We start from the raw sequence: 21588 nt of genomic DNA, 5'->3' as shown, positions 1-21588 counted from the left end.
TGCTGGATGTGTTCTTCCAGATTGGGGGAGAAGATAAGAATATCATCAAAGTAAACGAAGACGGACCGGTTCAGCAGATCTCGGAGAACATCATTAACCAGAGCCTGGAAGACAGCAGGAGCATTAGTTAGACCGAAAGGCATGACTAGGTATTCGAAGTGGCCCAGTGGGGTAGTGAACGCGGTCTTCCACTCGTCGCCCTCTCTAATGCAAACCAGGTGGTATGAATTCCGGAGGTCCAGGTTCGAGAAGATGGTGGCTTCCTGGAGGCGTTCAAAGACAGAATTGATTAGTGGAAGAGGGTATTTATTCTTTACCGTGATGTTGTTAAGTTCCCAGTAGTCGATACAGGGCGCAGAGATTGATCCTTCTTTGAGGCAAAAAAGAAAACCCAGCTCCAACTGGGGAAGATGAACGTCTTATTATTCCTGCCGCAAGGGAGTCGTGAATATAGGTCTCCATCGCCTTCCTCTCAGGTCGGGACAGGTTGAACAGCCGGCTCGAGGGCAAGGGGGCTCAAAGAAGCAGATCTATGGCGCAATCATAAGGGCGATGAGGGGCAGTGAGAGAGAGCGGTGTTTGCTGAATACCTCTCCCAGATCGTGGTATAAGGGGGGAACACAGGTCAGGTCAGGAGGTTTGGCGACCGGTGAGGGGACAACAACCTCTGCCGGCACAGGAGTGGACTTCAGGCAGGCGGAATGGCAGTGCGAACTCCAGCTCAGCACCTTACCAGTGGACCAGTCGATGTGTGGGTTGTGGAGTCTGAGCCAGGGCTGACCTAATACAATGGGGGAATTTGGAGAAGGAATGACGTGAAATTGTATGTTTTCATGATGATTACCTGATAACAGGAGTTGTAGGGGCTTGGTAATGTGTGTCACTTGGCTGAGGGCTCTTCCATCCACTGCATAAGTATTCATGGGGGCGTTGAATGGCTGGGTGGCAATGCCCGTTCGCGACACTAAGGGGGCGTCTAGGAAATTTGCATCAGCACCAGGATCCACCAGGGTGACCAGGGAGAGAGGCTGGGGTCCCCGTATCAGCGTGGCGTCCAGTCGGAGACTGTGTGAAGTGGCGTGCGGGGAAGTAGTGTGGCTGTATAGCACACCTGCACATCTACTCTGCGGGGAGAGAGCAAAGAGAGAAGAACAAGTGTGGAGAAACAAGATACACGAGGCAAAGTCAAAAAAACGAGAGGAATATGACAGAGGCACCAGAACATTGATTACCTGAATTCTAATTATTATTAAGTGCGTATTATTGGGATTTATGTTTTTTGTTAAGAAGCAGCAAAGTTGTCCTCCATGGAGGGGGGCAGTAGAAGTGGTCTGTAAAAGGAGCGTATCTCTTAAATACTAATTGCTGTTTTTGTAACCAGTCCGACAGCCACAAGCCACTGTCATACTTGAAAACCCCATCAACCCCAGTAGCATCTGGTCTTGTGTTATTGTTCCCGGACGCCTGTACAGTGCTACAGTAATTACACATACTTGCCATAACCCAGGTCACTTATCTACTGCTGTGTACAGGTTGATCCACGGTACGGTAAGTGTTTTCCTTTTGGAACAAATGAAATTTTTACTGATAGCCCATGACACTTCTGTCATTTGTGGCATAACTTCTAACTTCTGTGTGTGTTTGTGTGTGTTTTTGTGTGTCTGTTTCTGTGCTCTGCATCTGTAGGCACACCGTGCTGAGTTTATGGAGTCCTCGGAAGTAGAGAACCACCTTGACTACTACAGCAGTGAGGAGGATTTTCTGCACACGCAGGATGCGTGTGGGCTATACATCATCTATGATGTGGCCCTGAGGGACTTGGAAGAGCTGGAGCACTCTCTGCTTCTGGTGGCATCCCTATACATCCAGAGAAATGCAGGTGAGTAGCTGGTGAGATACAGGCAAGCTAAAAGAAACAGATGGAGAAAAGACCTATGTGCAACACACAGGTGAGAGGCAGACGAGATGCAGATAATAACTGCATTAGTTAGTTTATTGTCAAAAACGGTAGTCAGTCGAATGAGTTGTGATTTCTTCATGTCTTAAATATGCTTATTTTGTCTATATAGTCATGTCAATAGGGAAGAGTAGGCTAAAGAAACCTTTTTCAGCCAATCTTGATTTTCTGTAGGCTTTACCGTGCCACATGGGGATAGGCATGCTGTTTTGATGCTTAGCAATGACTATGAGTAAGTGATACAATCAAGCCTATGATGACTTGGAACCAGGAGATAAATGGTATGTGTTTTGGTTTAAAGAGTGTGAACATCTAAGAGCAAACTAAAAACACTTCCAATTTACTTACATGGTTCACAATTTTTCTGGAATAACTTGGACAGAATTTAATGGATAGAGCTGAAACATGCATTTGTTACAATTGTGATACGTTACAGTTGTGCCGGTTCTCCCCAAGCTTAAGTCACTGAATAACAATGGTTTATTGAACATTAAAAAAATTAAAGTCAACATAGTCCTCTGTCCATGGTTAAACTATAAAAGAACAACAGACTAAAACACAATAAGTGAATGAAATAAGAAATGTGGACAAAAAACAACTGTTTCAACATTATAGTAAACAGCTAACATTAAATAATAGTGTCACATGCCGCGACACACCCCTCGGGTGGAAAGAAGAGTTGGATGCAGGGAGTTGAGGAAGAATCTGGTTTTCACCAGCACCAGAGAGAGACATTCTGAAATAATAAAAAGAAAACAAAGTTATTTTCCTTTCCCCCTCACCGGTTCCAGGTCAAAATAATAAACTAAAATAACAAACTAAAATAACCAAGCCAAAATAAACACAAGGAGAGCTTTTCAGCTCTTTTTACGGCTAAGGTACTTCCTGCAGCCGCTCCCGATTTTTCTCTCTCTCTCTCTGGACAGGAAAACTACGGCCTCAGCCTCCAACTGGGTAAAGAGCACACTGTAACCCATTTGCGCAGATGCCAAATCTGCCCAATCCTTGCCCATTTATCCTTGCCCATTTGCAATGAAATACTGAGAGATCCCATATGTAAAACAGGTTAAACAACACATGTCCTGGACCAGAAACTCCTTGACCAAAAGTGCATAAAATCTAAGGGTGGATATGCAGAACTGCTAAAGATCTATGAAGCAAAAAGTCAGCAGTGTACCCAGTGTCTCCAAATCCATCCAAAATGTATAAATTATGCATTGCTGTAAATCACAACATTATCATGTATTTCACTACAAATAAACTGTTTTGACTCGAGAAAGTCACCTTTCAAGTGGGAATTTTACAAGCTCTCCGTCAGTACAGTGGTCTAAAATATCTAGGGGTCCTAAAATCTCTCCAAAAATGAATAAAATACTTTTTGTCCATTATAAAGCATATACATGTGCCCCTTATGAAGGTTTAAGATGAAACATTGATATCAGATTTAAACATAATGCAAAACCATTGTCACACAATGCGGTACAGTACCTAAATGTGTCAAATTTAACTATGTTTTTCTGTACTCTACAGTGTGTAGCCTAATGTTTTCTTGTATGGGGATGGGACGACATTAAAACAATATTCAACCGTCCTCCACACAGTGTTGCAAATTTCACATCATATCTGGTGCATGAAACGCAAAAACTATTAAGCTACCAATGGGTGCTTACATTACAGTTTGAAATATCCTCATTATAAAATACCACTAACCTGTTTAAAGACACTCAATTTCAAAAATAACGCATATAACCGAAATATTTTGAGCAGTAATACTTACATAGCGATGATGAAATGTTATGTCTTCAGTAGACTAGAGATAGAGACAGTAAATAAATTGTGTCCTTCCTCTTACTCCAGAAAACTACGTCTATATGTCTATCAGCAAACATATGCCCTGGCCATGCTCAGAAGTTCTCAAGAATAATCATATTTTCCAAGAAATTAAGAAACTCATCAATGAACTTTTGCCAGGTGCACTGTCTTTTACTGTAACCACAGAGTGAATGCGTAAGGAGGCGATGATGAGAGCAAACCTTTGGTTGCGCTGAGCTATAAAACGCTATTCCCAATGTAAAATTAGACATGTTATACATCGTTAGAAAGCTTATTCTGTCACCTATTGGACAGAATAATTGTCAGTCAAGCCAGATTGTACTAGAAAGGGCGATAACACCGTAAACAACATGTGTGGTATTAAGCACAGCTATTTTGGAAGGTACCCAGGTGTCACAAATGAGCGTATATTTCACAAACAGATTTTCCAAGACAATATATGAACACTGTCTCGAAGGGACATCTCTACCAATATTAAGGTTGTATTCATTTATGGACACTGCAGCAGCTTGTGAGACTGCTCCTCCCGTTATAATTCTAATTGTCATTAGAATGCAGCTCTCTTTGTCAGCTGTAGCAACTGTAGCCTAACTCTCAGTTTTGCCAGCTCGCTACATTCACAAAACCTTAAAAATAAACACTTTCCCTTTCGTTTTCATGGGAAAAAAATCATCATGTTGTGGTATGGAAATGGAAGTAGTTGAATCACTCAAACATTTTAAATGCCCTTAAAAAAAAAATTGTGCTGTTTTGGCGATTTGCCAACCATTTGTAGCCGCGACATCCAACGTTTCTCCAGGTCACCATTTTAATCAAATGTATCGTACCATTATAACAGCAGCTCTAGAAGGTAGGCACGTACATAGCTCAACTGGAACAGGTTCCGCTTCGGCTTAAACAAACACTGTTTATTTTCAGATAACGTTACATGTTTATCACATTTATTTTTTACTTGTCCGATCAGACAACTGTATGAGGCATTCCACTTGCCCGAACAGTTAGGATCCGCCAGTTGTCATCACCAAATGATAGTTAACGCCAGTGCTTGAGATGGGCAGGAGCTGTCGGGACTTGTATATGAGTATCGACTCTTCTTTTGATTACCAAAATTAATATATTTTAAACAGTATGTATTTTGAGGAGTAGGTACCGGCACGTATTTTGGTCCATTTCAAACAGTGGTTAACACTATGGTATTTTTGTAATATGTGAAGTGTCACTACCTACCTTTTTGTTGTCTTTCGGTCGCTGAAGAAAAAAAAGTGACGCTTTGACAGACAGTGCGACCTTCATGCGCTGCAAGTCTTCCGACCACCTCAGAAAAGAGCAGGCATGGAGTGCGCGGCCTAGGCTCTTTTTGAAAATAAATATGTGGACGCGACAGTATGGTTTTGAAAGAGCATTTAGGCAGAAATATTTAGAAAGTTTAACATTTTTAATTTATGAATTTAATATATAGGCTATATACAGTATATATATAATTTTTTATTTTATAATTTTTTATCTTATTTTAATTATTATTTTTTTATTATGGTGCGGCGGCAACCATACCAGCGGAAACGTTGGAGAGGAATGACAGAAACCACTGCTGTGATAGGATTGTCTCCATGTTTTTTGGGGTGCATGTTTCCTCTCTCACAGGACAGGGTGCCTCTCAGAGGTTGTCAGATTCTGAAATGGACCTTCAGTTCTGGGCACAGCTTGATGTTGACCGTGTTGCAGTCCTGCTGGACCTGTGGATATGCGAGGTGGCCTTCCTGCTAAGCAAAATGCAGGTAACTCAGGCAGCCACAGACAATGGCTTTAAATCAGTGGTTCCCAAACTGGAGAATGAGTGGAGTTGAAGTGGATCCTTAAATGGATATGAGCTTGTAATGTATTTTGAATTTTAGGTTACCGCCAATGACATTCAGAGTGTCCCCTTGCATGAAAGCTCAAACTTAGCTGCAGATTAATTTACCAGCCAGAAAATGATTCCAAGCATACCTCAAAAAAAAATGTTTCTAAAGAAACCAATAAATGTTTATGTTATCACAAAATTACTGTTTTTCAATGGTAATCTCATTCAACTTGAATTCAGTCAAAAATTTGTGTTTGGATTGGAGCTGAGATCATGATCTGTAGGTTCTTCTTCTGTGAGAGATGGTATTGGTATTAAAGAATATCATTTTCCTATTTATTTTGATCTTGGAATTTAGCTTGTATAGCTAAATTCCTTGTATAGCTTATTTTATACAGACTTCTTTGCTCGTCTTTATCAAGGATGTGAATAATTTGGAGCGCACTGTAAATTCTGTTCATTGTTTAATAAATTAATTTGTCTTTCTATTCCTGGTACCATTGGCAGCTCATGGATTTCTACTTTGAGGCCTACCAGCATGTGATTGACGATGGGGAGAGGCTCCGTCTTGCCCAGGTCATCACAGATGTCATGCACCGAAGGCCTCGGCTGGACCTGAGCAGTGGCTACTTTGTACAGGCATACAGGGAGGAGCTGGGCTGTCTGCAGAGCCACCAGCAGCTCCTCAGACTGATCCTCAACTGCCAAGTAAGCCAAGGCCTCAGGGATAGTCTATGGCATCTCTGCCCCCTGCAGGGTGACCTCAGATCTCCTGCTGTATTCCTGTTCTGGCTGGGCTCCTGTAGACAAATTTGTGAATGTATACACATTTTGAATGATGCTTTAGAGCATCTGGGGTGGCCAGCCCCGGTCTTGGAGTGAAACTGCTGGTTTTTGTATTTACTCTGCACTTAATTTATTGATCAATTAAAAGTCGATCACTGTGTAATCAACTTTTAATTGATCTATTAAGTGCTGAGTAAATAGAAAGCCAATAAATTGGATGAAGTGGCTTTTGCTGATTTTAGCATGGAATCAGAAACCATCAAACTCTTCAGGACCACAGTTGGCCATTCTCGTTAGGGCATTGAAGATTGCGGTCCTACAGGATTTCTCCTGGGGTGAACTCCACACAAAACCCCACAAAAAGATGAGGGCGTAAACTGTGGGTGTAATATGGTAACCCATTTTACAAATTTACTCTTAAGTTAAAGGATAAATGAATCTGACCTGTATTTTATCTGTATTTTAATATATACAGACAATAATAAAAACTTGATGTTGATGTTCACTATGCAATAGAGACAGGCCACTCATCAAATACTTATGATCTGCCCTTTTTGATGATATACAATGGCATAAAGCTTGGAAAATTTGTGATATTGTATCACCAACAAGGTCAAAGTGTCATTTAAAATATTGCATAGAATTTATCCCATGAAACGTGTGCTTGAAAGATTTAAACTGGATATGTTTTACAGTTGTCACTTTTGTGGACTAGAAAAAGAAACTATCTCCCACTTGCTCTTTCACTGTACAAATTTTGGACCGATGTTGGGAATTTTTAACAACTTCACTTAAAACAGTTGTAGAGTTGAATCACTTCTTTGTATTCTTTTATTTTGTACAAGATATGATGAAAAATAATATATCTAATACAATTGTTTATTGTTCTTGAGAAATATTTAATGCACAAAACAAAATAGTCTAAAGCCATTTTTTCAGTGAGTTAAAACAGTACGGCACTATTTTATAAAGCAAAAAAATAAACTTTAAAACGTGACCTAAAAGTTGATTACAAGATTAATGTTAATAGTTAAAATACAAGGCTGTGCAGAACAGTTATATCATGATCTGGAGATCTGTATTTTAGCTTACCTGACTGGCACTGTCTTCTTTGTGTTTCTGACCATCAGATAGATGAGCAGCGGCACTATCTCCAGCAGGTTTGGAGGGATGGGTCAAGGGGACTAGGACAAGATTACGGGCTGCCTCTAAACTACATCCCCAAGCTGCTTGTCTCCCTCGGCAGCAACAGGCAAGCACAGCTCATCAGTTAAAGTCTGTCTCAGTAGCATGCAGTCCTGGTCCTTAGGAGTCTGACATTTCTGCAAAACTTCTGGTATAAAATGGCCTGAAAGCAGTGTAACAAATAAGACAATGCAGCAAATTAGCTATGGCCCATTTTAAATAATATATTTCAGCTATTGCTCAAAATCTGTATTATGTTTCACAGAAGTGTTTTCTGTGTGTGTGTGTGTGTGTGTGTGTGTGTGTGTGTTTGCATCATTGGATTTGTGTCTTTGTCTGTTTGTGTGTGTGCATGGCTACCTGGTCCTGTATGGGAGTGCATGTGTGTATATGTGTGCGCATGTGGATCTGTATGCATGTGTGTGTGTGTGCGTTTAATCATATGATGTCACAGCCCTGCCCTGAGGAATGTGTACCTGCTGGAGTTCCACCCCTCTCTCTGGCTGGCCTCCCAGCTGCACCAGGCTCTGACTCAGGCCCACACAGAACTCTGCCATCTGTACAGAGCCAAGACCGCCAGTGAAAGAGTGGCCCTGGAGCAGAGGCTGCTGCTGCAGGCACTACATAAATGGCAGTCTCTGGCACCTCCTGGGGCTTCCTACAGTTCACAGATTCAGAAGGATGTAGGTTCCCGCCGTGCATTCTGAGCATGAAATGTATGAGGAAAAACGGATTCTGCCTGTGAATAGCTCATTTTAGCTACAAATGTGTGTCTCTCATTGATGAACTGACTTGGTGTGACTGAGTAAGAACTACAAAAATGAATGATAATGAACAAAGTCCATGAAAAGTGTTAAATTCATGCTGCATAACTAATAATAATTAAAGCTTGGTGTTTGTCATGGAAAATATTGGCTAAATTCGCGGAGCAGTCTCAGCAAAGTTGTCAAAAATCTTTGAAAAATGGAAAGCGGCAGAAATCACAGCGTTTTCAAAAAATGTTCATTTATTAAATAAAATAATATATCATGCACAGCAGGGGAAATGATTGAAAACAACAGTAACCAGCAGGCAGTTGCCACTACAGGTAGAACTGATAAATATTTCCATAATGTCATACAAATAAATATATTGAAATTAAATTCAAATGATATAGGGCAATAGGCTATCAAATGAGGAGTGTTGCTGCTCAGTTTGACAACATCACTTGTTCAGCAGGTCACCTGACGTGCGTTCAAGGCGGCTTTGCTAACATTCGCAAACATATTCAAACAATTTAAAACTTTTTTTCTGTTCACCACGAACATTAGCTAACCTTAGCTAACAATCTGAAAAGGTAGCGCGCCACAAACAAAAATGACTGCTGACAGGAAACACGCGAAAAATAAAATCATCATATCGAGGGAGGACTTCCTCGGTATATAACTCAATTCTGCTTACCTCTTCATTAGTTGTGCTACATGACAATACAGAGTGTACTAATATAATATCTGTCAATGCAGGACCACTATCAGTGAAGTCCTCTAATATTGCGGAAGTCACTATGGAAATGACCCTCTGTATAGTCGCATTCAGAGAGATGCTAGAAAGATTTGCATTACATGATTCATGCAGGTTCAAATAGTTCCACAGTGGTATACAGTTCTACATTGGGAACTATTGGAAAAAGTCAGATGTATGCAGCTAGTTAGCAATATTTCTAATTAACAATATACGTATATAAGAAAAATATGTGCAATATATATTGGCCATTTTGTTCGAATTATGTAATACTCAAACACGTTATGCTTTTTTTGTTTTCAAACGTAATGTTAGCTAACGTTAACCTAGATACACCGAGCAAAGTTAAACTCTAACGTTAATGTTAGCAATACATTAATTAAGTTAACTAAATTAACGTTAAAGTAACATTAATGTTAGCTGTACAGTTATTTAGCGAACATTACCTGCTATAAATGTGAACTAATGTTACTTGACATTAGCGCTAATTAAGCTAACATTAACATTAATTTAATTATAACGTTGTATCTAACTGTAATACATGTTTCTAAAATCTAGCTTGCAGATAAATTAGCCATATCTAACAAAATGATGCTCCTTTTAACTTCTTACCTCACTGTTGGGCACTGTTTCTTCAGAAAATCTCCTCAGGATAGTGGATTTCACATTGCTAGCAGTGGGCGATTAGGAACTATTGAAGCCTCCATGATCCGCCATTGTTGTGGAATTTTTGGTCTCCTTAGACTTAGAGTCAATGGAGTTGACGCAACTCTTTCTATCTACGGCTCTGGTCTCATCCATTTGTAACAAAAATGTGTTGGTAGCTAACTAAATGGAAAGTCCATTTAAAATCGTTGAACATAAACTGTTTGCTGCAAACTTAGATCAGCACAAACGTTTGTCATCTTGAATGCATTGTTGGTCAGACCATTTGTCACTGATTGGTTGAGTGATAAATAAATTTTCTGTTTGGAAATTCTTTTTGCATCATAGAGTCGGCAGAAGAGAATGCAACATATTAAACCTCAATAAAGTTTGTTGAGTTTCCCCCTTCCCCACTGAGAAGCCCAGGTTTGGGAATTGTTGGAATAAAATAAGGAAAATGCCGCCGTGTGTTTCCAGTTGTTTTCAGAAGTTTTCTTCGAGGACCCTTTCTTTGTCAGAGACATTGGCCTGATGATGCTCAGCTCTGCTAAGGAAGAGGAGACAATGCGGGGCAAGGAGAGGCAACTCTTCATGGTAGAGACATTCTCCAAGCTGCTGGAGCTGGTCACTCTACGCCACCGGCTGATTGAGTCTGCCTCGGAGACTGCACTGCTGTCACAGTTGAGTGTTATTTGTTTTTCTTCCCCGTCAGGGAAAAATGTCTGTCCTTTCTTAATTTTTTAACTCCGCACAAGCCCCCTAGTGGCCGACGCGTTGGCATTCCCAGATTGCTTAACTCAGACATTCATTGCTCCTGCAACCAAACTCTGTTTTAGCTTTATCAGTACGTGATACACTTCAGCAATGCTGAATACAGATTTCACCACTAAAAATTTGTAATCCATCATAGCAAAAAAATACAGCAAACAATATCTCTAAGGTATGCCAACATAATAGCAAAATAAACAATATGGAATAAATATGGAATAAACAAATATGGAATAAATATACAATCTTACCATTGGTTTTACATGTAACATTGTCCCTTTCAAGATTCTGTTTGAGAAATAAACACGCAAATGGAAAGTGGGGGTAGGTATTTACAACAGCCACACACAAAACCCCACTTGCATTTTACATCACCGTAACTCCTTTCACTTTGTTCCGATTCGATCGATAACTATTTTACTGTATCGAGGATAGTACAAGCTTTCCAACAGTATATGGCAGGTTTCATTTGAATTTTATTGCAAGGCAAATTAGAGCCTTGTGTACCTGCATGAATGGTTGCTTCAACACAGCATTGCGCATTCAACTGTAACAATACACAGTAATATACAAGCACTCGTAATTCTTTTTTTCTTTCAGTTTTAGGAAGATTTTACTCATTTTGGCCTCTCATCAGCATGGCTAAAGTAAATTATCTGGAAGTGGGTCAGAAGAATAGGAAGCATGAAGTGTAGCTACGATATATAGGATGCACCAATTGATCAGTTCACATTTCTTATACCCTGGTCTGCGGAGCTACCTACCTAAATTGGGGGATGTGTCGGGCTCAAGCCCTCCGAACTCAAGTATGCATAGCTAGGATCACCAGTTTGTCTCCCCTTTTTTTCTCACATTGGCACATCAGTCCTCCACCAGCTAGAGGTCGCAATTGCCTCTTTGTCAACCCCCTTCTCAAACAATTATCCCATTTGCACCACCTTGATAAAGTAATTGGCACAAATTAAGTACAGATGATGATCAACAGTGATGTTTCCAAGTGACACGTGTTAAATTCAGTTTAATACTGTGGACATGCTGCAGTATTTTTAGAGCAGTTATATAACGTGTAACTTCCACATAAAAGTTAAATAAATAAATAAATTCATGATTCAACTGAATAATTAATCATGGTCTTCAATCAAGATCATAAGTAGAAACTAGTGTCTTAGGGTGTCTTTACATCTGCGCTTTTTAGTCAGGTTAAATCGGACTCTGGTTCGCTTTCCCCTTGGTGCAATTCATTTGGGCAGGTGTGAACACAGTAATCGCACTTGGGTGTGGGCCAAAACAACCGCACCGAGACCCTTAAGAGGAGGTGGTCTCGGTCTGATCCCAAACAAACTCTGGAGCGGTTCATTTGTGGTGGGAACGTGATCTGACCTTGATCCGACCCAACTACCAGGTGTACCGCGCAAGTTTGAGAAAAATTTTATTACGTTAGCTCCCTTGTTCTGCTCAGTCGTCTGAAGGCAGCACATCTTCTTTGCAAAGTGTGAAGCAGTTTAGTATTTTCAAGACGTTTCCTCAAAGTGCATTCGGCATTCTGCTGGTATAGTTTTGCCTGGGATATTGTCCAGATAATTACCACGATTATGAGCAAATGCCAACTCTGCCGTTGCTCCATGTTAAATTACATAGCAATGTTTCTCTCACAGAAATATGCACTAGTCCAGAACACAGGACCATCTTCCTGCATTTACTTTCTTGCTCCAGACACGTCTGACCAATAAGCGGAATGAACGTTCTCACATGGTTTGTAGTGATGCATTTTGGTTCACTTGGATTTTTCTCTGTGTGAAAAGAAACCAAACCAAGGGTTAAATGCTCCAAGTTTACAAACTCATCAACTGATTCAGACCAGAGCAAACAAACTATAGGTGTAAATACGCCCTTAGTGCTGGTCTAAAACAAAAACCTGCACCCACACTGGCCCTTTTCGGAAAAGACTGGACGCCCCTGCGTCATATGGATCCATTTTTCTTTTCACTGCGGTGATACTCAGTCTTAGTCCTGGAGAACCACAGAGTCTGCTGGTTTTTGTTTTTTGCTTAAGATCAGTGACTAATTCAGACCCAAGAAATTAGATGACCTGAGTTAACTGTGTAATCAACTGCTTTAACTGATCAATTGCAGTGATACTCAAGTGCTGAGTTACAACGAAAGCCAGCAGACCCTGCAACTACCCAGGACCAGAAGTGGCAACTGCTTGCTCAAAGCTTTTCATGCTTTTTGTAGCATTTAAACTTCCATCCATGCTCGCTTTCCTTCCTGACTCTCTTCATATTAGATCAACTGATTGTTTATAAATGTCTCAATTAGAAACTCAGTTGTATGAATAGCCACTTAACTGTGCCATTGGAGAGCCTATATGGACCCCTTGAGGATAACCATTAAAATAAGTTTAAATCCCTGCTGGTCACATGGTGGAGATAAACTGGTGGATTTAGGGTAGGCTGAGAATCACCACCAGACAACTAGTTAACGACGACCCTATTAATAAAGCAAATTTGAACAGGTTGTCATATGTTTATTTGCTTGCATAAATACATATTGTGTAATCAAAATGCGCCAATATAGGCAAAAACTTTTTTGTTTTGGAACACTTGCCTTAACAACAGAAAGGATATGGTGAACGATAAAGATACTCTTGCTGAATGTACTTAGGCGACAGCTGCACCCAGAGACATACCCTTTTGCTTGTTTACCCTCTTGCTCATCTCACTCAAAACCGATACAGCTTCAGCAAGTTGTGCTTGCTCTCTTTTTGCCCTTGTCCTCTCAATCTCTATAAGCTCCTCATCCATATATTTGGGTTCGGCATCAGTTGAAAAATGAAAGTCATTGTCATTAGTCATCACTGCTACTAGAAATCTTCAATCACCATTCACAAAAATGGACCACTAACTAGCTAGTCAACTGTCGATTTTATTTACAAAGAGGATGCTATGGGGCATTGGCAAGAAGCTGCTATCAGCTGTCATGCCATCAGCAGCACCTTATCTCAAGACTAACAAGTGATGGACGAGTACTTAACATACTGGCACCTGCACCCAAACCCAATTAAGTCTACCGCCACTGCCTTTCATCTCAGAAGTTGTCTCGCTAAGAGAGGTCCATGTGGATTTCTGTGGCAAAATAGTTAAGTACTAAAAGTACCCTAAGTACTATGATGTGACCTTAGACTACATTCTGACATATTATGAGCACTTGGAAAAGGTTGGTGAAACGATTAAGATATCATCTGGAATATCATTAGCTGGGGTCCAGTATATGCAACTAGCCTCCCTCTTGTGTATTCAACAAGTGAGGACTGCTTCCTCGTGTGGCCTGCGAGTCACCCCACCAAATGCGCTCAATTTGGAAAATCAGTGGTGCCCTGAAATCCACGTGCCTATAGTGGCTCACTGTGCTGTCCAATATCACACCCTCCCAAACTGGGACTTAAATCATGCAAACTGATCTGGATCTCTGCTGGCACTTTGAATGAAACAGAATTTGATCTAAAGATGGCTTGCCACAAATATGACTTTTGCTAACGAGGATCTGCAAGATTCTACTATAGTGCCTACAGGTTTCAACCTCAGCTGGCAGCAGTGGGCCACCCTCAGCCTCCTGGACTGCACACCGTATTGTGAAGTGGAAGTTCCTGGACCTGCTGAAGCAACCACACTACCTGTTCTCTTATATACAAATTAAGCTTCTTATTTTCTTTCTGCCTAAATTTCTGATTGCTACCTGCCACAGCTTTTCGGCTTGACATACCATTCCACACTTTATAATATTAACCTTGGCTCAGAGTAGCATGCTTATATAAAGCTTTCAATTTGTCCACATAGAGGCACTATAATTAGTCATTCAAGGTGAAAAATTTGAAAGCTAATGCCCCTCACCCCATTTAACCTAGTGTCATGAAATTTGAGATATATGTCTGTCCTCACAAGGAACAAATAGGCCTCAAGAACCCATAAGCTTGGCCTACTTAATATTTGTCATTTAGAATTTTGTGAAAAAATGACAGCTGCTCCAGAACGACTGGGCAGATTTGCACAAAACTTGGTATGCAGCATTTGTGGACTAAGCTCAGCATGCCATACTACACTGAACAAAAATATAAATGCAACACTTATCAATTTTGAAGATTTTATTGAGTTCAAAGGTAATAAACGTAAATCAATCAACTGAAATAGATTCATTAAGCACTTATCTATTGATTTCATGTGATTGGGGATACAAATATGCATTTGTTAGTCACAGATTCCCCAAAAAAGAAGATACCATGAAATGAACAGAATACCGATCAGTATCTTGTGTGACCACCATTTGCCTCATGCAACGCAACACATCTCCTTCGCATTGAATTGATCAAATGGTTGATTGTAGCCTGTGTAATATTGTCCCACTCCTCTTCAATAGCTGTACGAAGTTGTTGGATATTGGTGGGAACTGGAACACGCTGTTGTATGCGCCGGACCAGAGCATCCCAAACATGCTCAATGGGTGACATGCGTATGCAGGCCATGGAAGAATTGGGACATTTTCAGCTTTGAGGAATTGTGTACAGATCCTTGCAACATGGGGCTGTGCATTGTCATGCTGAAACATGAGGTGATGGCGGTGGATGAATGGCACAGCAGTGGGCCTCAAGATCTCATCACGATGTCTCTGTGCATTCAAATTGCCATGGATAAAATGCACTCAAGTTCTCTGCCCATAGGATATGCCTGCCCATACTAACACCCCACCACCACCATGGGCCACTCTGTACACACTGTTGACATCAGCAAACCACTCACCCACCTGACGCCATATACGCTGCCTGCCATCTGCCCTGGACAGCTGAAACCATGATTCATCAGTGAAGAGGACCGTTCTCCAGCGTGCCGGTGGCCATCAAAGGTGAGCTCTTGCCCACTCACGTCGATAGTGACGCCGAACTGCAGACAAATCAAGACCCCAGTGAGGATGTCGAGCACACAGATGAGCTTCCCTGAGGCTATTTCTGACAGTTTGTGCAGAAATTCCTACGGTTGTGTAAACCAACTGTTTCATCAGCTGTTCGTGTGGTTGGCCTCAGACGATCCCGCAGGTGAAGAAGTCGGATGTGGCGGTCCTGGGCTGGCGTGGTTACACGTGGTCTGCGGTTGTGAGGCCTGTTGGACAAACTTCCAAAATTTCTGAAACGATGCTGGAGGTGGCTTATGGTGGAGAAATGAACACCCATTACTCTGGCAACAGCCCTACAGGACATTCCTGCAGTCCGCATGCCAATTGCATGATCTCTTAACTCTTGATATGATGTTGAACAACAGAATCTGTGACATGATGTTGAAGAACAAAAAACTCAACAAATTAAGGGCCTTTTATTGACCCCATCATGGTTTTTAATCACCATCTTGATATGCCACACCTGTGCAGGAGATGGATTATCTTGACAAAGGAGAAATGCCAGCTACCAGTGATATAAACAAATTTTTGGGCAAAATTTGAGAGAAATAAGATCTTTGTGCACATAGAACAAATCTCTGAGGTATTATTTGAACATATTAAAAATAGCTGCAAAAATTAAAGTGTTGTGTTTATATTTTTGTTCAGTATATTTTCAACATTATTGCTCAAACATTATGGCTACTTTGGTGATACATGCAATGCCGGCAATTATATGCAAATATTTTGCCTAATATTTGTCTAATAATGTTGCTGCTGTTAATAATAATGTATGGCATGAACAGCTTAGTCTAAAAAATCCAATTGGGTTGCAATGGCCATAAGGTTACACTGGTAAAGTTTTACGATGCTACAGATCTCTAACTTTTTAATCTGGTAACAGTTAAACAACTGCAGAGCCAACCACACTAAAGTTTATTCATGAACTTTACATTCTAGTTTTGCTCACTGTGGAGCCTTTTGGGATTGCTATGTAATGAAAGGTACTACAAATAAATAATAATAATAATGATTATTATTATTATTATTATTACTTAGATTGAATATGGCCTAAACCATTTCATTTACTATAGTGTGGTTTCTGTGTTGTTCATCCATATCAGAATTACATAGCTTGATAACTTGAATCAATACACCCCAAATGTATTTTTCTCATGGATTTCCAGCGTGGTGGCACAGAAATAGCCATGAATGAACAGAAATTGGGGTAGAAATGCCCACAAATGAACAGAAATTACACCAAGACAGGTGGTGTTACAGAAGATTAACCTTTTAGCGCACACCCCCTAGTGGTCAGCACACCAGCCTGCCTGGATTGTTCAACTCAGACATTCATTGCTCCTGCAACCATAGTATGAGTTGAAAACAAAAACGTTTTATTCTACTTTCATTAGTAGACGAACGACAACAACTATGCCGAATACGTTTTGCAGCGGACGCCCTCCCTACAGTCTCATCTGCAACTCCACCCCCACCCATGACATAATGGACAATATTGTATATCTGGGCATTCATAAAAATATTAAATATTGTGATGCCTGGGTACCTTCCAAAATAACTGTGCGTAATACCACACATGTTGTTTTCGGTGTTGTCATCCTTTGTAGTAAAATCTGGCTTGATCAACAGGTAATTGATTCAATAGGCGACAGAATTAGCTTTCTGTTGATGTATAATATGTCTAATTTTACTTTTGGAATAGCGTTTTATAGCTCAGCATAACGGAAGGTTTTGCCTCATTATAGCTGCATTACACATTCAGTCTGTGGTAGCAGTAAAAGACATGCACCTGGCGAAATTTTATCAATGACTTTCGTCATTTCTTGGAAAATACTATTATTCTTGAGAAATTCTGAGCATGGCTAAGGCATGTTTGCTGATAGACCTAGCTGACATCATTTTCTGGAGTAAGACAGAAGCGGAGAGAACTGTATCATTGATTTACTGTCTCTGTCTCTATCTACTGAACACAGATACGATTTCATCATTGCTATGTAAGCATTACTGCTCAACATCTTTCAGTTATATACGTTATTTTTGAAATTGAGTGTCTTTAAATAGGTTAGTGGTATTTTATAATGAGTATATTTCACACTGTAATGTAAGCGTTCGTAGTTTTTGTGATGCATGCAACATTGATGACGTGAGAGTTAGAACATTACGAAAACGTGGTGGACGGTTGAAAATTGTTTTCATGTCGTCCAATCCCCATGCAAGAAAACATTACATACTGTAGTGTACTGAAATACATACAAGAGTTATTTATTACACATTTAGGCACTGTACCACTGTACAACTGTACTGCATTGTGTGACAATGCTTTTGCATTATTTTTTTTATCTGATATCAATGTTTGATTTTAAACCTTCATAAGGCACTCATTTATATGTTTTATAATGGACAAAAAACATTTTATTCATTTTTGGAGAGACTTTGAATATATTTCTGAACCCCTAGATATTTTCTATCACTGTACTGGCGGAAAGCTTGTAATTCCCACTTGAAAATGAAGCAATAGTGAGTTTCTTGAGTCAAAACAGTTGATTTGTAGTGAAACACGTGAATATGTTGTGATTTACAGCAATGCATAATTTAGACATTTTGGATAGATTTGGAGATGCTGGGTACACTGCTTAGTTTTTGCTTCATAGATCTTTAGTAGTTCTACATATTCACCTTTAGATTGTATGAGCTTGTGGTCAAGGAGTTTTTGTTCCAGGACATGTATAGTTTAACCTGCTGTATATATGCAATCTCTCAGTATTTCATTGCAAACTAAAATAAGAGAAAATTCATTTTTGATTTTTTTCCTAATTGCATTTGTGACACTTTATTTCTTCCAAAATTATGAATATAAACTATTGTAAGTTAGTATTGTAAATGGTAGAAATGTCTTGCTTCATTTAAGCAATTTTTAAAGTCTCTGTGATGTTAACATCTGGAGTTATAGTGCTTTAAATAGGGTATTCCCTAAATGGGCAAGGATTGGCCAGATTTGGCATGTGCGCTTAGGGGTTAACTAAAACATGAATGGCTATTTATATATCTTTTTAATCCCAGTGGTGAATTATAGATTATGGAGTCACTAAAATGATTTGTAAGCAAAATACATTTAGATCAGTGTGTATGCACGGGTGAAGCAGGGCAAAAGTATAAAAATAAATAAGTCCTTCTGCTTCTGTACTCTCCCTGTGAAGTCATAAGAATACACAACTGAACCCAAATTATGGGAATTCTTATTCCAATGAGGTGTATCCTGGATTTATGTATATGAGACTGAGACCAGTGTTCATCTGCTATGTATGTATTTTTGTTTGGGGTAGAAGCAAAAATGCTTTCTTCCCTGATTGTCTTCTCTTGAAGTAATTGTATTTATTAATTAGTCTCACACTGGTGCTGTCACAATCCTGGTGATGCTGTTTGCAAGAACCCTTGTTTCCAGCTGTCTGTTATTTAAAAGGTGATTGTGTACGGCTAACATTCATGAAAAGCGAGAGAATTACAGTACTTGTTATTACACCAGTTAAAAGATTCCCTTCCCTTACAAATGGAATGTACTTCATTATATTGACATAAAATATATAATCAGCACATACGGTATATGGCCTAATATACAAATCATTGCTGCTGTATTTTTTAAAAAATTGTTTTTAAAGACATTTTCCCAGAATTTGATATGTACAATACATTTCTGTATATATTCTTCTTCGGGTTGCGGTAAGGCTACATAATGTAGCCCAACTTTCATCGCATCATTGGTGGCATTAGGACCCTTCTCACAACCCAGATTGGTCAGGTCCTCAAACCCTCCCTTAACATTTCCCAGCCTGTATAGCAACATTGCCAGAGAGATGGGATTTGAACAGTTTCATCTGCACTTGCGGCCAATCCAGTTCGAGTTTGCTGTCCATAAAGAGAAGACGGAGAAACCCCCGCTGTTTGTCACCACTCTGCTGCAGAACGACAGTACTGTCGACAGGTACAGTGCTTTATTTTGTTCTGGATGAGATGCTTCTGAACAGAGTGCCATGACTTTGTGGAGAGTCAGCTTAGAACTCCTACACAGCTGAGCCTTTATCGCAGCAGGTATACAAATGGTTGTTTATCATAGCTGTTGGATTTATTTTTAGTTAAAAGGTGAGGTGTAATTACGGCTGGGTGTTACGACTCACTCGCATTACAATAACCAGGTGTACACCAATGGATGTAACATGAAGCCACCTCCACAATAACCACAACCTGAAAGAAGACCCAGTTGAGCACAAAGTCATATATAGAATGCAAGCAGACATTTACTGTACAGAAAAACAGGGAGATAGAACTATATATCTTAAGGATGTTTTAAGAATATATACAAGTTCAGTGCAGGTTGAAAGGTCTCACTGGGCAGGTAGATGGATCCCACACTAGAGTTGAAAATGGTCCTCTTTTCCAAAAATCAGTCCTCCAATCCTTTGTAGAAGTTCCGAGGTAGGAATTTGGGTAATCGCTGACTATCCTTACAACCTGCGCTCTTATCTAAAATAATTTTCTATAACTAAGAAGTAGTACAGGCTACAACTGCCAATCTAACAATTCCGTTATTTAAAAAAAAAGTTGGTAAGCACAAACGGGGTGTTGTCAGGGTCAGTAGACAACAGGATACTGGACAGTGACAGCAGGACAGCAGACAGCTGTCTATAGACTAGACAGTGGACTGCAAACTTTTGTTGATAGATTTAATGAAAATGATGCACATAATCAATATATAGTCCTGTATCTTTTTAATAACGCTGCTCCGCAATGGTCCCGGCATCCTCAGCAGCAGGCATCCCTCAGTCTGGATGGCAGGGGATGGCATGCGTCCTCTCTCCGGTGCATCTTCAGATCCGGGAGGATAGAAACAAACGCGGCAGCAACAAAAACATAAAGCAGTGGATCTAAACAAAATAAATGCGCAATCATCGCTGTGGCAACTTCATGGCACAGACTAGTGGTGGATTGGAGTGATTATTAATTTGGAAATGCTGGAGAGAGAAAGAACATGGCCTTGTCTGAGACCATGGTCTTGCTCCTAGACAAAGGCCAAGACCCAGGCCAATACTTTTAGTATGAGATCAAGACTCTATCTCTGTCACAGGTACACCCCATCCAGCCTTCTTCTGAGTATCCAGGAGATTGATGAGTGCCAGATTGGCAAATTCAGCTTTCGCTCTCAAGAGGCTGTTCTTCACGTAAGTCTGACAATACCAGCATGGCACAACATCTGTAAGGCTTCTCATGGTTGGGTCATGGCCCTGCATACTGTTTGTGAACCATATTGGGCGCAACAAATAAGTGTTTCCTTGTATGCCTTTCCATGTGTGAAGCCCCGTCATCATCTGTGCACTTTTCCCATACCAATCTCTATCCCAAGCAATGCTTATGAATGGTGAGGAAACACCTTGATTTGGCATCAAACTCAGGAGTATTTAGATTTATTTTTCAGAGTGATTTGAATCACATAGTTGGTGTTCTACAGAATTGTATGGAATAGGTTGGTAATGATAATTATCATGATCATGATGGGCATGATGGAGATAACAATTGTGATGTGAAAACAAAGATAATGATGAAACTGATGATGAAGATTGTACACAGTTCTATTAATAGTACCAATAATTACTCTCTTTATTGTCCTCAGCTCATGAGCCATTCTGGCATAGAGAACCTGCAGGTAGCCTTGGCCTGTCAGGTGACACAGAAGAACACCCTGATTGGTGCAGTGAAACAGGCCACACACTGCTATTGGGCACAGTTCTCTGAGAGTGCTGAAGTGCAGGTAGGGAGTAGCTGGGCACTCACTGACCCAATAACACTGCTCTGGCAAACAAGCATAAACCTGGGATGTGCAATGAGGGCTTACTTATTCAATTAGCACAATCATGTATTTTATCTCACATTTTTGTTGCTGCCATGATCTACAGCTGCTGCAGACTGCACGCGTATCCTTGGAGAAAGTGTTTTACTGTGTTCCGACATAGGAGTGAACCAGCATTTGTGTATATATCAGTTTATAAAATTAAGTGAAAATGGATGGTTGTAGCCAAAACCTGGTTCTTCAGTACAGCCTGTGGTTGCGTTTTGGTCCTAAACTGTTGAAACTCATTTT

At 40.2% G+C, this 21588-nt stretch overlaps 1 protein-coding gene across 2 annotated transcripts in view; it reads left to right on the top strand.

Moving 5' to 3' along the window:
* The window catches only part of si:ch73-242m19.1 (uncharacterized), a 90894-nt gene that overhangs the window by 29506 nt on the left and 39800 nt on the right, over nucleotides 1-21588 (top strand). For both annotated transcript variants that reach the window (XR_010329947.1, XM_064335063.1), the window contains exons 16-24: nucleotides 1687-1879; nucleotides 5432-5565; nucleotides 6138-6338; nucleotides 7547-7668; nucleotides 8056-8284; nucleotides 10224-10426; nucleotides 19285-19437; nucleotides 20578-20671; nucleotides 21121-21258. Coding sequence is in view for 1 of the 2 variants with exons in the window: in XM_064335063.1 (XP_064191133.1) it covers nucleotides 1687-1879; nucleotides 5432-5565; nucleotides 6138-6338; nucleotides 7547-7668; nucleotides 8056-8284; nucleotides 10224-10426; nucleotides 19285-19437; nucleotides 20578-20671; nucleotides 21121-21258 (1467 nt within the window). In the remaining variant the exon portion in view is untranslated. The remainder of the gene's footprint in view (nucleotides 1-1686; nucleotides 1880-5431; nucleotides 5566-6137; nucleotides 6339-7546; nucleotides 7669-8055; nucleotides 8285-10223; nucleotides 10427-19284; nucleotides 19438-20577; nucleotides 20672-21120; nucleotides 21259-21588) is intronic.

Source organism: Anguilla rostrata, chromosome 1, assembly GCF_018555375.3.
Source record: "Anguilla rostrata isolate EN2019 chromosome 1, ASM1855537v3, whole genome shotgun sequence".
NCBI classification, from domain to species: Eukaryota; Metazoa; Chordata; class Actinopteri; order Anguilliformes; family Anguillidae; genus Anguilla; species Anguilla rostrata.
This window is presented reverse-complemented; position numbering and strand designations above follow the sequence as displayed.